The sequence below is a fragment of the Hevea brasiliensis genome, unplaced genomic scaffold (genome assembly GCF_030052815.1).
Source record: "Hevea brasiliensis isolate MT/VB/25A 57/8 unplaced genomic scaffold, ASM3005281v1 Scaf86, whole genome shotgun sequence".
Classification (NCBI taxonomy): Eukaryota; Viridiplantae; Streptophyta; class Magnoliopsida; order Malpighiales; family Euphorbiaceae; genus Hevea; species Hevea brasiliensis.
In genome coordinates this window covers 127,876-145,154 of record NW_026615306.1, presented here as the reverse complement: position 1 = coordinate 145,154, position 17,279 = coordinate 127,876, and the positions used below count along the sequence as shown (strand labels likewise).

Here is a 17,279-nt window from a genome sequence, read left to right as displayed (position 1 = left end):
GGCAACCAATTTCAACCAAGTTTTCTTTACTTGTATGCTAACGAATCATCAACATGCATGGTTGGCAGATATCCTTTTTGTTTTCAATACTATGGCTAATCTTTACTCCAATATACGCTACATCTGGGAGCTCTAAAGTAGCTGTTGCAGCAAATAATGAACCCGCCGGAAGAAGAAAGCTCGCCACCGGAAACGCAGGTAAAGCACGAATCCTGTCATATCCAGATCAGTAGGATACAAAAATGTTAAAGAGTTTATATATCCTAGGCCTGATAAGAGAGTTGACACAATTTTATTAAGGTAAGTTGTGGCCGGAGAGTTACAGATCCAACCCACTTTGTTAATTTTTGTGTCATCCAATAATTAATTATTATTTTCAATTATAATTATCACCAAGTACTGGGATTAAGAATAGCTTAATGGGAATGGCATTGTGGGAGTGGGAATGGGAATGTTATTCCTATATAAGTTTGGTTGAAATGCAAATAATGGGAATAAGATTTTGAAATATCCATCACGCCTTAATTATTGATTCTCATTTTTATTATTCCCCCCAAGGTAATAAAAACTCAGGAATAGTTTAATTTTTATTTCAGCTTTTTCATTCCCATTCCTAGCATTCCTGTTTGCTAAAATACTCCAACTTTGGGGATAAATATTTTATTCCCATTCCCACTCCATCATTCCAGTTAACCAAACAGACTCTAAAGAGTTTATTTATCTGGCAATGAATTTTAACACAGCAGTATTGTAATAGTCTCTATGCTTGTGAAGTCTTGAGGTTTAAATACTAATAGAAGCCAAATGAAAAAAAAAAAAATTAAAGATAAATACTTTGAGACAAATAAGATATTTATTATTAATAATTTTTATTTAAGGTAAAATTTATTGGTTTCTAAATATTATATTATTTGTCCATAATGACTATTTTTTTAGACAAAAATTTATTAATATCTAACTATTATATTATTTGTTTTTAATAATTAATTTTTTAATATAAAAACTTATTAGTCTCTAAATATATAATTATTTATTTCTAATCATTAATTTTTTGAAGTAAAATTTATTAGTCTTTAAATATTATACTATTTGTTTCTAATAATTAATTTTTTAAGGTAAAACTTCTTAGTCTCTAAATATTATATTATTTGTTTCTAATTCATTAAGGTTAACTTTATTTATATATGAAGTTTTAACATATTTTCTTTATTTTGTCATTAAAAAATTTCATATATATATATATATATATATATGAAGGTTGAAACATTGATTTTGCCTAAATTACTTTTCATTCTTAAAATTAATTATAATTATATTTTATTATTTAAAATTCTTAATTTTAAAATTATATAAATTTAAAATTCTTAATTTTACTTATACTTAACTTCAATTAAATATAAAATCTTATGAGAAATAATTAACTAAAACAAGAAATTAATAAAGAAAAAATATTATTAATCTATCTATTATTTATTAAAATGTATAAAAAACGTATTTATAGCGACAGATAAATAATTTGTCACCAATAATACATATTAAAGATAACAATATATATATATAATAATATAAATTCATCGCTAATACTATTTAACGACAAAGAGATACATCGCTAATAATTTTAGCAATAAATACCTTCTAATTTCTAAACATTATCATCGTTAATCTTTTGTATCTAAACTCTTTATAATGCTAATTCAACTATATACTATATTGTCACTAATAACTTTTAGCAACGAAATATTCGTTACTAAATACCTTATAATTTTATTTTTTAATATTACAATAATTAGTATGATTTAAAATTTTAATATTATTATAATAATAATTCCACTTATACTAAAAACATATTATAATTCTTAATATAGTAATTCTATATTTATAATCCTATAAGTATTATTACTTTTTGAACTAATAAAAATAATCTTATAAATATTAATAATCTAAAATTATATTTTTCTTTTATAAATTTATTTTTTAAAAATTATTACACAAAAAATTTGTTATAATTTTTAATTTAACATTTGAAAATTAACATATATATAATTTTAATTAGAACATTCTTGATTAAATTTATATTTATATTTTAATCAATAATGTATTTATAACATATATAATATAATCTATAATTGCAAAAAATAAAAATACTTATTAAATATATTAAATAATTAATATATTAAATAGGTTTTAAATTTTTTTGTATCAAACAATATGACAATATAAAATTTCAAGATATCAATATAATAAAAATGAAAATTTTATAATAATAGTATACTTAACTAACAAAGATTCATTTAATAAATTACTCTGTTTTCTAATTTTACAAATAAATTTCTTTCACATATTAGATGTGCAACTTCATTATGCAAATTAAGATTATTTTAAATTATGGGAAATAAAAATAAGGTATGCAAATCAAACTTTAAAAAAATAATAATAATAAAATAATAGAGTTTAAATTATTTAAATTCAATAAGTTAACTTGTATTTATTGTTAATTTATTTTTATTTTTATATATTTTTGCCTATTTATATTTTTAAAACTTATTATTATATTTTTAATTATATTACATTTAAATTTATAATTAAGTTAATATTACATGTTAATCATATGGCATACAATTTTTATAAAAATATAATCGAATAAAAAATAATTTTTAAATTGATAGATATATTTATTTATATAATCAATTAAAATGATATTAAAATTAATATTTATCTATCTTGATGAAGAATATTTCTTACTTTGATTTATCTATACTCAAAATATAAATATGTGATTTTTATTTATTTTATATGTGAATTTTACTTTATATCTTATGTTTTGAGCTATTATGTTTAGATAAACATTTTGCCTCAATGAAAGTTAATCATAAGCTGCACTTAATGGAAAAATAGAGGAAAGCATAAAGACTTCTAGAATCATGGGTTTATTTTATTTTTTTGTCTATTTATCAGGCATCAATATATGAATTTGATTGATTTTATATATGAGCTTTACCATACATTTTATATCTTTGAATTAGAAACAATAATTAAGTTCTAAATTCTATGCATTTTGTGTAGCTTCAAAAAAATTTTGAAAGCCACAAAAGTTTTTAGGACCTATTGGTACTTGCATTTATTTTCCTATAAACTAACTCTTATATATGTTATTTAGCATAACTAACTCTTTTCTTATCTTTATGTCCAATTTAAAGGCTCCATAAGCATCGATTGCGGGGTGAATGATGATTATGTGGATGACAATGTAGGATTGCTTTACAAATCAGATAGAGATTTCATAAGCACCGGGGAAAATCATAATGCAGAACTCGAGTCCACTCAATTCGAAGCTTTTACAGAATGGCTGTGTAAGAATTTAAGAAGTTTTCCAACGGGAAGAAAAAATTGCTACACTCTGCGACCTAAATAGGGAAAAAACCATAATTACTTCATCAATACTCTCTTTTGTTATGGAAATTATGATGGCAAGAATCAGCCTCCAAAGTTTGATTTGTATATAGGGGTTAACTATTGGATAACGGTGGAAGGTCTAGCTGGTTCTCTTTGGACAACATACAACTTGTTTCATTTTTCTTCAACTGATACTATTCATTTGTGTCTTGTGAACACAAACGTTGGCGTACCTTTCATTTCAGCATTGGAATTACACCCTGTGAATGATTCCATTTATAGAAGTGAGTTTGGATCATTACATGTTGCTCGAAGCTATCAACTGAGCTATCCTACCGACTTGAATTTCAGGTAAATAGATGTGCATTTTACTCTGTACATATACTATTGTTGCAATTAGTGTATATTAGTTTTTTTTGGCAAGTGCGTGCTTGTGCGTCTTATCACTTTTAATATGTTTTAAATTATTATTGTTTTTATTTAAAAAATTATTTTTAATTTATTTAAATTTATGATCTAATTGTAATAATAATAATAATAATAATAATAATTAATTACAAACCATAATACACATTTTTGAATGAATACACATTATACTAAGAACATAATATAATTTTCTAAGTACTAAATAGGCATTAGAAGTTATCAATGAATTTTAATTAATGACATTAAAATCGTCTCTAAAACTATTATATTTCAAGTTTAAATTTCCATAGGAACTATTTGGAAAAAAACTTTAATAGGTATATCAATAGTGTGTGTGTATATATATATTGTTTAATTGCGTTGGCATAAATAAAAATGGGTGTTGGCTTATCTTTGATATTCAGGTACAAGGATGATGTCTTTCAGCGCATCTGGAGAACTTATGGTTTAGCAAATACGACTTGGGTCAATGCCACATCAGATATACAAGTCCAGGAAATTGATGATTCATATAAACTACCCATTGAAGTTTTAAAAACTGCAGCCCAGCCCCAAAAAGGCCTTAACTCATTGAGATACAACTATAGCTTCATCTGTTCCCCATCATGTGATTTTTATGTCTACTTTCACTTTGCTGAAATTGTAGAGATTCCACAAGATCAACGAAGAGAATTCACAATTACTCTGAATGATCTCAACTATGGACCCATTAGCCTGGAATACTTGAAGCCACAGACTATACCTCTTAAATCACCAAATGAAGGAGAGATTAACTTCACTATCAATCCAACAAGCAACTCCGACCTTCCACCCATTCTCAATGCCTTTGAGATTCTCAGTGTAGTTAAGCTTCCTCGTTCTCCAACAGACCAAGTAGATGGTATTTTTTTTTTTTTAACATTTGTAGTAACTGTTATATCAGTAGCAATAATTGATAATTAGAATGCTCAACATAAACTATATTTTTCTGGAACAATCATAGTTGATGCAATCATGGCCGTCATGCAATCATACAACATAAATGGAGATGAATTGCAAGGAGACCCCTGTGTGCCGAGAGATCTTTTATGGAATGGTTTGAATTGTAGTTATGACAACAATCTTCCAAGGATCATCTCTCTGTGAGTAGCGCTCATTTAAATTTCTTAGTTGTTAACAAAATATTCATAAGAGTAATGTCTTTTCTTTAAACTGCACATCATTATCTAGATTATGATTTGATGCCAACATATCACTCTAGCTTACTCTATGAACTGTGAACAGGGACCTCAGTTCAAGGAAATTGACTGGGGAGATAGCTTCGCCACTCTCCGCCCTCAAGGCAATTCAGTACTTGTAAGTATTGTTGACTAAGTTTTTAACTGTTCTTTTGAACATATCCTCTGCGTAAGACATTCTCCCATAGGGGGCAGAAACAGGGCACCCTTGTTACAGGGAAGGAGCTTTCACATATCTTGCTCTATCATAGTATAATATATAATATATGTTAATCTTTTTGTTGTCTTTTCAGGGATTTATCATACAATGAATTGACTGGAATTCTCCCCAATTTTTTTTCTGAACTGTTGAACTTAACTTTGCTGTAAGTTTTCCCCAAAAAAAAGAAAAAAAAAATTGTTGAATCATGCCCAAGTATGGTTAAATCTCCAAGTAGAGAACTAATATCCTGCCTTCACCAAATAAATATATAACTGACATTATAATGGCATCTCCTCTTTCAGGGATTTATCTTACAATGAATTGACAGGGCCGGTGCCAGAATTTTTAGCACAACTGCCAAATTTAAAAACTCTGTGAGAAGAAACTTAGCATAAAATACATGATTTTTTTTTTTTGATGAATTATACACAAGTGATTTAGTATGCATTCTTTTCAGAAATTTAATTGGGAACAAGTTCACTGGATCCATTCCACAATCACTTATAGCAAAGTCTAATAATGGAACATTGCAGTTAAGGTTTGATCATCTTCTCTTGTCCATCATTTTATTTTCATATTTTCCCAGCCATTAAATGAACCAATAAAAAAAATAATGATATTGAAAATACAGAGATTATTTAATATCTGTTATATGATGAATTGATGACGTCATACTTAATGCTAGCTTCGACAAAAACCCAAATTTATGCCAGTCGGATTCATGTGAGAAAAAGAAGCATTTTCTTCTTCCAGTTGTGGCATCAATTATATCAATCTTGATGCTTCTACTCCTATGCATGATAGCTATCTCTTGGAGATATAGAAGACAGAAAGGTAATCTTTTTTCCCTCCATTTGCATATATCATTTTCTTTATCTCTCTATCTATATATTTCATACTCTGTTTATTGTACTTACACAGCAATAGCAGAAACACAAAAGCCAAAGAATCAGACCTTTAGTTACTCAGAGATTGTTAGTATTACTGATAACTTTAATACCACCATTGGAGGAGGGGGCTTTGGAAAAGTTTACTTCGGAACTCTAAAAGATGGCAATCAGGTTGCAATTAAGCTGTTATCCCAATCATCAAAGCAAGGCTACAAGGAATTTCAAGCAGAGGTTAGATTTGAAACTACTACAGCCGCAGTTACAACTCAATTTAATCAATTATTTGTGCCCTTTTGTCATTATTACAAGATAGATAGATAGATTGATAGATAGATGGATAGATATACACTGATTAATTAATAGTGATTTTTTTTTTTAAAATTCAAATGCAGGTGCAGCTATTGGTTATTGTTCATCATAGGAATTTGGTTTCACTAATTGGATATTGTAATGATAGTCATAACTTGGCATTAGTATACGAGTACATGGTTAATGGAAACTTGCGAGAGCATTTATCAGGTATCTATCACGACCTGTTGAAGAATTCCGTTAATCACTTGATTGGTTGCTTATAAAAAAAAATATACACTTGATTTGTTGATTTTTCTAGATTTCTTATATAGATAGATATCCTTTTTTCGAATTTCCTCAAGACACCTCCTGAAAATGATAGGCTGGTGTATTTTGGTTGCAGATACAAGTGGAAATATTCTCACTTGGAAAGAGAGATTTCAAATAGCAGTAGATGCAGCTTATGGTTCTCGAGCGAAACCATTTCTGTTTTTCTTTACTTCTAGCTGCCCATTCATCATTCTCATCCATTGCTAACTGGCGTTGCAGGACTGGAGTATCTACATAATGGTTGCAAACCACCGATTATCCATAGGGATTTGAAGACTTCCAACATCTTATTGAATGAAAAATTGCAAGCAAAGATCGCTGATTTTGGATTATCTAGAGCTTTCACCAGAGAAAGTGGTTCACATGTATCAACTTGTCCTGCTGGCACATTTGGTTACCTCGATCCTGAGTAAGTGTTAAAGCTCAACTAGACCTCCTTGGTTTAGTGCTACTAGGAATATTTTATGTTTCTCTATATGAGGGTTGTCAAGTGGTTTTGCATTTGCGCTATTCTTGTCTAATTTGCTTTTGGTGAAAGTTCGATTGGACTAATTATTTGCTTTCTACAACAGGGCTCAAGCATCAGGAAACTTTAGTAAAAAAAGTGATATTTATAGCTTTGGGATTATTCTACTTGAGCTAATAACTGGTCAACCTGCAATAGTAAGAAACATCGATGGATACTTCATTGGCATACATCAGTGGATTAGACCTATAATTGAGAGGGGTGATATTCAGTCCATTGTTGATCCTAGATTGCGAGGAGAATTCGATGCCAATTCTGCTTGGAAAGTTGTGGAGATTGCCTTTGCTTGTGTATCAAACACTGCAATACAGAGGCCGGACATGAGTCATGTACTGGCTGAATTACAGGAGTGCTTAGCTATAGTAATGGCCGTTGAAGAATCCCAAACAATGGAAGCTAGGGCGGTAAGATTAAACAATTCGCTTCGAATGAGTTATCTGGATATTGATACTGATATGGCTCCTAGTCCAAGGTAATCACCGAAGTATAGATCTCTTATGTACGGGCTTGAAATTTCTCTGTACCTTTCACTTCTAGATTAACGTATTAAGCTGCATCTATAATTTGTTTCTGAAGTTTCTTGGAGATGTATAATTATCATTTCAAAATACTATATAGTGACTTTGTTTTTCAGAGTACTGGTAAGCGGTAGAGCCATAACTGCATTTGCTGTGCCACTAGCTAGCTAGGCTGGAAAGTGGAAAGCACCCATTTGTCAAAGAAATGTGTTAGTTCTATTAAGATGCTTCATTACACCCCATACAAAGACGAGCCTCCAATTGAGTTTGAGTTTCAAAATTAATGAATCAAGATGTGTTCTCCTTAGCCTTGCACATTATCAAGCTCAGCACCATATAGTTCCCTTTTTTAAAAAAACAAAAAAAAATTCCCTGTTCACTACCATCCCTAATGATTATTGCCAAGATCGATATATATTTTTTGAAATTTTACAAAATTTCCTTCTATATCGAAAAATATATTTTAAAATAAATTAATTTTATAATAAATTTTATTTTCTTTAAACGCATAAAATATGTAACGATGAATCGTTTTCTATGTATAGATAATAAAATATGGAGTTTACCACTGGCTATGTAGTAGCATTTGGGTTCTCTTCCTCTTGTGGCACTGCTCAAGTCTGGATTGTCTCATAAGTGTCTAGTTATTTTAAAGGTGAATTACTTTTTAATCGTCATATTTTATTACTAATATTTTAGTCTTTTTGTTTTGAAAATATATTAAATCTTTAAAAATTAATTGTATCAAACACTTTATTTTCTCCATCCATATTTTTCAGTACATTTTATCAGTCAAATAAATCCAACGAGACATAAAACTTAGAATAAATTATGATTTCATCTCTTAATTTTGCCATTACTAATACTTTTGTTCCTCTTTAATTGTTTTCATCTCTTAATTCTGGCATGTAAGTTTTGTTTTTAGTGATGATAGAGGGACTTGATTTCTGTTTTCTTTTTCTTGGCTCCTGTATGCATTACTCTGCTAGTAGGCTTAGGAAAGCGATGTATAACTAATTAAAATAAAAATTATGAAAAATACAATTCCTATGATTTTATTTTTTTACAATTCCATTAAAATTATATTTTTATTTAATATATATATTAATTAATATCTTTTATAAATAATAGAAATTAAGTGAAAGTTAAATATAACTAGTACTAAAAATTTTAAATTTATGTAAAAATTAAAATTAATATAAATAATAAAAAAATAAGATAATTGTAAATAATATAAATAATTAAGGCATTTTGGATAATGCTAATATCTCCTTCATATATTTATATATATTATAGACAAGCAATAATTATAAATAAAATTTATTTTATTCATTTTTAAAAATTATTGCCGATAAATTGATTACAAGCATTTTGAAAAGTCATTGTTGCGCTTAAAAAATCCTACCCTAATCAAAATGTTAAGAAATCTGGACTAATTAAATAAACATAATTATATGCTTTAGTAAGATTATATATTCATATTAAAAAAAAAAAGAAAAATTCAATATAAAAATACATTATTAAAATTTTTGCTTCATGAAATTAAATTTATAATTTTAAATCATTGAATATGTGTGACAGTATGTTTATATATATATATATATATATATATATATATATATATATATATATATATATATATATATATATATCTATTTTAATAACATAACGTCAAACAGACCTTACATTGCCCTAATCAGACCGGCTCGACTTTGACATTTTTGAGATTTCCCCAACTTTGGGTTGGAAGCTTTGTCAAAGTGATCTGGTGTTTCTCACCGAAGTCCACTTCTTGCCTTACAAAAAAGTCCACAGGCTGGCCCAACTTGCAACCAAAGTTTGAGTCTTGCGCATTAAAAAAAATTAAATAAATCAAATTTCAAATTATTATATTTTAAATTACATGATATTCTCAATAAATTAAAAATAAAAAATTATTTAAAATAAATCTTTAACAATTTTTATACTTTTTTTCAAGTTCCTCAATTCCATTTACATTTTTCATAAAATATATAATAATTACAAAATTTTAAATAATAAAACGTACAAAATTAAAGAATTATAGTAAAAAAGCCAAACAATTAAAATGATTTAGAAATACCATTATTTTTAGTATATATCAAATAATTGATAAACTACGTATTTCTATGAGAACTATAATTTAAAAGATAATAATATGTTTCTCACATTTTGATTTTGATTGAAAAATACCATAATTTGAAATCCTTGAGTTTAGTCTAAAAAGTTGAGGATATAGAAATTATTGCAAGGAAACAATGATGGTGGTCCTGACCATGTTAGAGACATTTGAGGGAAATCAAAAACCTGTCTTGAATCTTCAATTTCAATGACTTATTTCGCAAGTTTGTTTGTTTCTTCCTTTTCAACAATCGGTTTAGAAAAATGCTTCCCATGAAACTGGGACATATCAGTTTTAATTCAACTCTGTTGATTGTCCAATGGGTTGGAATAATAGGTAGATAATTAAAGATACTCAAATTCAAGGCATCTTTCACCCTAAAAATGAAGTCATCAACTCTTTAAATTTTATGAAGCTAGCTCAAGCTCAGCCTTAGCTGTCTAGATCTTATTGAGTTCGGATGTATTTAACTTGTTTATCCAACATTTAATTCAATCATCAAGCTCAAGAGCTAATATTATATTTATTTGGCTTGTTTTATTAAGCTCAACTCGTGAATTCAAGCTCAACTTATTATAAGCTTAATTAATTAAATTACTAAAAAAATATAATTTCATTAATTATTATCTAAAACTTGTTTAATGATGGACTCAATAAATTATAATAATACCATTAATTAAAAAATGGCTCTATTTAATTACACTTTCAATTTTATAATTATAATTAAAATAATTTAATGATATTATAATTTTAAATAATAATTAGCAATATATTACTTCATAGAGTAGTCATAAAAAAATTTATTTATCTACAACATTATAAAATACCACAGTTAACATAAATTAATATCAAAATTTTAATTTAATGTACTAAGCTAATAATTTTTTATTTTTTTATTTTTTATTTTTTTTAAGATAGCTAGCAAGCTTGTTTTAAGTATATTTGAGCTTGTCATAAGTATGTTTGATGAGCCGTTTCACGAGTTCACTCATGAATTTATAAATGAACTAAGTATTAATAAGTTTGAACTCAGCTCATTTATTAAATAAGTTTATAAGCTTGAGTTTTAGATTTGTGATTTAAAATTCTAATGGAATTTGGAAGAGATTTTTTTTCCTTATTTTAATTAGAGAAATATTTGTCAATAGGATAGAGGATTATTTCTTAGATACAGTCGATTTCCTATTATATTGTTATTTCTAAATTGAGTTGGATTCCTAATTATATTAGGATTGAGGGGCTAACATTACAAATAAGAGTATTGTGAAGAGGTTATTTCCCTTTGTCTATTAATGTGAGTGGCTTTTGCCCATTGCAGATTATAGTCCTATGGAAGGAATGAGACTTTAGTCTAAGGTAGAGAAAGGGTATAAAATTCAAGAGAATGAATTATTGTCTATTAGTGAGGGGCTCTTGCCCATTTAATTTAAAACACCCTTATGCTGTATGATACAGTTGTTTACACAAAAAATGTAATTTTTTATATTCAGGCCTATAATTAATTAAATTAGTTCTTTTACAAAATTAATTTAATTAATTTTATTGCATTAATTTAATTACGAGCCCTGAAATAAATATCTAGGTATTATTTTGGTGGTTATTGGAAATTAATTCAGTAATGGAATGGAGAAGTTAACTACAGGGAAAAAGTTATTAAGTTATGAAGAAGTTATAAGCAGTTGCAGAAGAAGAAGTTACAAAAACTACAGGATGTGCAAAACGTGGAGGTGTGTTGATTCCAGATGCTTCCAGGGTCAGTTAGGTGTTATTATAAATACTCACCGTTGTGCAATGGGAAAGATCCTCAACCAATCAACAACAATAATAAATTCCAACAGTCTATACTTATTTTACCTGTCTTTTAATTTTCCAAGCTTTGCAATTAACTCCCAAACTACAGGTGGTTTGGGAGTGACTCAATTCATTTAGATCCTAAAGCAGACTCTGATTGACCAACTCACTTGAATTTTAACAATATGTAATTGAAGTAGAAATATATGTGAAAGAAGAAAAATAAGTAAATTTTTTTTTTTCACATTTTGACAGAAGGGCTCTGCTCTCTATCTCTCTCTCTCTCTCTCTCTCTCTCTCTCTCAGACACCCGCTTATATATGTCAAATATACACTTGTAGGGCGTGTACTTGTATTAGAGCGTGTACTTGTATGACCAGAAAGAAATAAAAAATTGCCAGGAAAAGAGGAACATGGATGGACGGAAAGCAGTGCTTTCAATTACACTATGGCTAATCTTTGTTCAGCTGTCTGCTACTTTCAGAAACTTAAAATTAGCTGCAGCAAATAATGATAAGCTCGCTGAAAGAAGAAAGCTTGCCGCCGATAACTCGGGTAGGGACAACTGATGGCATCTGTTTATATCCTACGTACTTCTTGCTTTTTTGTTTTTTTTCCCTGTTTTGCGGGACTTTGTTGATGATTCTGTATTGGTTTAAGTTGGCATAGCGATTCTGTTGCTTGGTGCTGTTGGTATAAAATTTTTGTCTTTTCTAGCGGTTTATGATACTGTTATTTGCATTACTAAAAAACAAATGTTATTAAGAAAATAATTAGAATTTTTTTATCGAATCATATATATTTAGTAGAATATCCAATTAACTTTTTTCGTCCCCCCCAAAAATTCTAAGGTTTCATAAGCATTGACTGTGGGGTGGATCAAGATTATTTCGACGGAGAAACTGGAATATTTTATAAGTCTGACAAAGATTTTATAAGCACCGGAGAGAACGACTACATATCCCCTGAATATGATGATAAGGATCCTTATTTTGGGCGTCTAGTTCAGAGTATAAGGTTCTTTCCGAAAGGAAGAAAGAATTGCTACACATTGAGACCTGAGCAAGGCAAAAATCAAAATTACCTTATCAGAGCATTCTTCAAATATGGAAATTACGATGCCAAGAATCAAATTCCAAAGTTTGATGTGTATCTCGGAGTTAATTTTTGGATGACAGTGCCACTTTTAAATGCATCAGCTTGGGTGGCCCAAGAGATTATCTATTTTTCTTTAACGGATGATATTAACTTGTGTCTCGTAAATACTTTTTCTGGAACACCTTTCATTTCAGCATTGGAATTGAGGCATCTGAACCATTCCATTTATAGAATCGAGTCCAGATCCCTAACTGTAATGGGACGATTTGACCTTGGCAACTCAACCAACAGGACGGTCAGGTAAATTGTTATCCTTTTCTTTCTTTTTTTTTTCATTTTTTTTTTATTTTTTATTAACCTTTTAATTAGAGAACTGATACTATTAAGTTAAAGCTATCAAGTTAAACTTATTTTGTTTTTGCATATCCGCAAATACCGGAGGTCTTTGTAAAATCTCGAATTTAAGTTTCAATCAAAATAAAATTAAAAAAAAAATGCAAAACAAATCAATGCATAAATAAGTGTAACAACATGATAATTATGATGATTTCAGGTACAAGGATGATGTGTATGATCGCTTATGGTCAACATTTACCCCTGATGATTGTATTTCATTGAACACTACCTCAAATATTGATGTCGAGAGCAGAGACAATATCCTTAAAACACCAGTTGAAGTTTTAAGAACTGCAGCCCAACCACCAAGTCCCCTCAGATCATTTAATCACACCTTCCCCCCTGCTTATGGTGACAATGAATACTATGCCTGCTTTCACTTCGCCGAAATATTACATATTTCACAAGGCAAACCAAGAAGGGAATTCACCATCAATTTCAACGGTGCCAACTATGGACCTATTACCCTCCAATACTTGAAGCCCCTCATCTTTTGTTCTGGACCTCGTAAATCAAGAATTAATGGATATGTTCAGTTTTCTATCAATTCAACTGTACGGTCTGACCTTCCACCTATCCTCAACGCCTTAGAGATTTTCTATGTAATGCCGCCCCCCGTTTCACCCACAGACTCAGCAGATGGTAGGATCGTTCAATCTGCATTTCTCTTCCGCTCTGCAATTTTACATGATTCCTTCTTTTCTAACCTTGTGCTTGTTCTCACGAATGATCGATCGTAGTTGATGCAATAATGGCCATCAAACAAACGTACAAGATTAATAAAGATGATAACTGGCAAGGAGACCCATGTCTGCCGAGTGATATTACTTGGACCGGCTTGAACTGCAGCTATGACGGCAATTTTCCTAGGATCATCTCTCTGTGAGTGCATTTTCAAAATATCCTTCTGATATACAGCTTCTATTTTGATTAAGTTTCCCAATTAATTACTGTAGAACATGTGAACTGCATACAATTATTTAGATAATGGCACCATATCTTTCCCTTACTGGGCAAATCATGAGCAGGAACCTCAGTGCAAGTAAATTGACAGGAAAGATTTCTTCCTCATTCTCCAATTTCAAAGCGATACAGTCCTTGTAAGTATTAATTGTCTTGTAATAAATTTTTGGTTCTGAGTTACATTCTACACAAACACCAGGAGACCCAGTACAATCTGCTGTTTCAATTACAATGAATATGAAAGTTTATCATTACATGCAAACTTACATTATGCCTTCTATGCAATACAAGTCTATATGAGCATATTTTTGTTGCATCTATTCATGTAGAAAAAAAAAATCTAATAACAAGCCATTTCCTTTATTTTTAGAGATTTATCAGGCAATGAACTGACAGGAACCATTCCAGAATTTTTAGCGCAACTGACAAATTTAACTATTCTGTAAGTTGATGAGCTTCGATATTGCCATGAGAAATTTCAGCTTAGTGTATGAGGGGGATTTACTTCATGCTTTTTTCTCTTTTTCCAGAAATTTATCCGGAAACAAGCTTACAGGTTCAGTTCCTCAGTCTATTGTCCAAAAATCTAACAATGGACTATTGCAGCTGAGGTTTGAGCTATCTTACATCCTTCAATTTTAGCTAATCTACTGCAGTTGTTTCAAACTTAACCTGTGTCCAAATGCTTTCATTTTCTTTTGGACTCTTTTCAATTGGTTTTTCAACATATAAGGAAAACAGTTTCTCTTTATGCTTGGGAAGCAACATCTAATGACATCATCGTCAGTCATATGATAATTGATCACTAAGATATTTAATGATCTTATACTTAATGGCAGTTTGGATGGAAATCCACATCTTTGCCGGACAGATTCCTGTGAGAAAAAGAAGCAAAATTTTCTTCTTCCAGTTGTTGCATCCGTTGCAACAGTTGTGGCGCTTCTCTTCCTCAGCAGTATATTTGTCTTTTGGAGAATGAAAAGACAAAAAGGTAATTTTTCATTTTACAAAAATTATCATCTTCATTGCTGAAAGGATTATTGTATAACAAATAATAATAATAATAATAATAAACCTCCATCTATTTTGATGCTTTCCCAGCAACGTCACAATCTAAGAAGGAAGGATCGGTAATTTCGAAGAATTGGTCCTTTAGTTATTCAGAGATTGTTAGTATTACTAATAACTTTGAAACCATCATTGGAGAAGGAGGGTTCGGAAAAGTTTACTTTGGGACTCTGAAAGATAACACTCAAGTTGCAGTCAAATTGCTTTCTCAATATTCAAGGCAAGGCTATAAGGAATTTCAAGCTGAGGTCAGATTCTGTCTATGTTAAGTCGAATTATTTATTCTTTCCTTGAATCAGAACTTCAATATATATACCAATATTAGCTAAAATGTATTAGCTATCTGAAATACAGGCACAACTCTTGATGATTGTTCATCATAGGAACTTGGTTTCTCTAATTGGCTACTGTGATGACCGTCATAATAAGGCATTGATTTATGAGTACATGGTTAATGGAAATTTGCGAGAGCATTTATCAGGTAACTACTATAAAAACTCTTAATCACATCATCTGTTTGTCTAACTGGAAATTCACTTTTTCAATGAAGGAGCATTGGTTAAAGTACCTCTCTATTCTTATTCTATACTTCATTGAATATTCTAAAAATTATTTCATACAATTCAGAACATATATTGCATGCTTTTTAATAATAAATCTTAGCTTATCACAAAAAAAAAAAAAAAAGAAAACATATTTTGTATGCATGAGATACTATTTCATACACCTCATCATTTCCTCAAAAACACCAACTAAAATAGAAGATTGGTGTATATTTTGATTGCAGAGACAAGTGGAAATACTTTGAATTGGGATGAGAGAATACATATTGCAGCAGATGCAGCACAGGGTTCTCTAACTGATCCATTACATATTCTTTATTTTTTTCCCTTCATTGATAATTTCTTGGTCCTTTTTGTTAACCAATATGTAAATGAAGTTGCAGGATTGGAGTATCTACATAATGGTTGCAAGCCACCTATAATCCACAGGGATTTAAAAACTTCCAACATCTTATTAAATGAAAAATTGCAAGCAAAGATAGCTGATTTTGGGCTGTCAAGAGCTTTCACAAATGATAGCGGTTCACATATAACAACTCGTCCTGCAGGCACATTCGGCTACATGGATCCTGAGTAGGTGTTCAGATGTATATTTATTCTAATGATCTCTAACATATTTAGCTAATGGTCTGCTGATATCCAGCTACTTTCATTTTTCAAATAGGGCTCAAGCATCAGGAAGCTTTAATAAGAAAAGTGATGTATACAGTTTTGGAATCATTCTACTTGAGCTGATAACTGGTCAGTCTGCCCTAAAAAGAGACGTCAATGGAGAAATCATTCGAATACAACAGTGGGTTGCACCAATAATTGAAAATGGTGATATTGGAAGAATTGTTGATCCCAGACTACAAGGAGACTTTGAGATCAATTCTGCCTGGAAAGCTGTGGAGATAGCCTTGTCGTGTGTGCTAAATACTGCAATTCGAAGGCCAAGTATGAGTGATGTATTGATTGAAATAAAAGAATGTTTGGCTATAGTAACACCTTATGTTGGATCACAAAGGATGGATAGAGGAAGGATAAGATCAATCAACTCACTTGAAATGAGGTCTTTGGAAATCGACAGTGAAATTGCTCCGAGTCCTAGGTAGTCTGACTCTGCTGGTCCATCAATATTTTCTTCTTCTTTTTAGTTTTTAGAGATGGACTACCTGGTAATATTTTCAATTTGAAATGATGTTGCTACTTACTTTTCGTATTTTTAAAAGACATATATTATAAAAATATATTTGTGTATAACAAAACATTATAAACACATAAAATTTGTAATGATCCATCATTTCTATAAATAAATAATAAAATATGTATGTTTTCACTGGGTAGGCACCAGCATTCCTGGTTCTAGTATGAGTTTAATTGAAGGGGAAAATATGGTGCATTTAAATGAAGGCCCATCAAATGATGGGCAAGGTGAAGCCATATTTGAGAAAGCCACATTAATTTAAGCCTTATTAATTTGGTGTT

General features: G+C 29.7%; 1 protein-coding gene and 1 pseudogene across 1 annotated transcript; both read left to right on the top strand.

The window, feature by feature from the left end:
- Positions 1 to 20: 20 nt before the first annotated feature.
- LOC131177774 (putative leucine-rich repeat receptor-like protein kinase At2g19210) lies at positions 21 to 7,908 on the top strand (annotated as a pseudogene).
- A 4,184-nt stretch (positions 7,909 to 12,092) lies between these two features.
- LOC131177772 (probable LRR receptor-like serine/threonine-protein kinase At1g05700) lies at positions 12,093 to 17,009 on the top strand. The gene is made up of 13 exons (XM_058142871.1): positions 12,093 to 12,279; positions 12,576 to 13,122; positions 13,376 to 13,860; positions 13,959 to 14,100; positions 14,247 to 14,318; positions 14,552 to 14,623; positions 14,712 to 14,792; positions 15,021 to 15,172; positions 15,283 to 15,497; positions 15,604 to 15,730; positions 16,037 to 16,099; positions 16,196 to 16,385; positions 16,477 to 17,009. The coding sequence occupies exons 1-13, from the start codon at positions 12,138 to 12,140 to the stop codon at positions 16,904 to 16,906; spliced, it is 2,718 nt and encodes a 905-aa protein (XP_057998854.1). The 5' UTR covers positions 12,093 to 12,137; the 3' UTR covers positions 16,907 to 17,009.
- Positions 17,010 to 17,279: the final 270 nt, after the last annotated feature.

Coding starts and splice junctions, on each gene's coding strand:
- LOC131177772 (XM_058142871.1), top strand. CDS start 12,138: ATGGATGGACGGAAAGCAGTGCTTTCAATTACACTATGGCTAATCTTT. Junction 13,123..13,375: donor TCAACCAACAGGACGGTCAG/GTAAATTGTTAT, acceptor TGATGATTTCAG/GTACAAGGATGATGTGTATG. Junction 14,319..14,551: donor TTCAAAGCGATACAGTCCTT/GTAAGTATTAAT, acceptor CTTTATTTTTAG/AGATTTATCAGGCAATGAAC.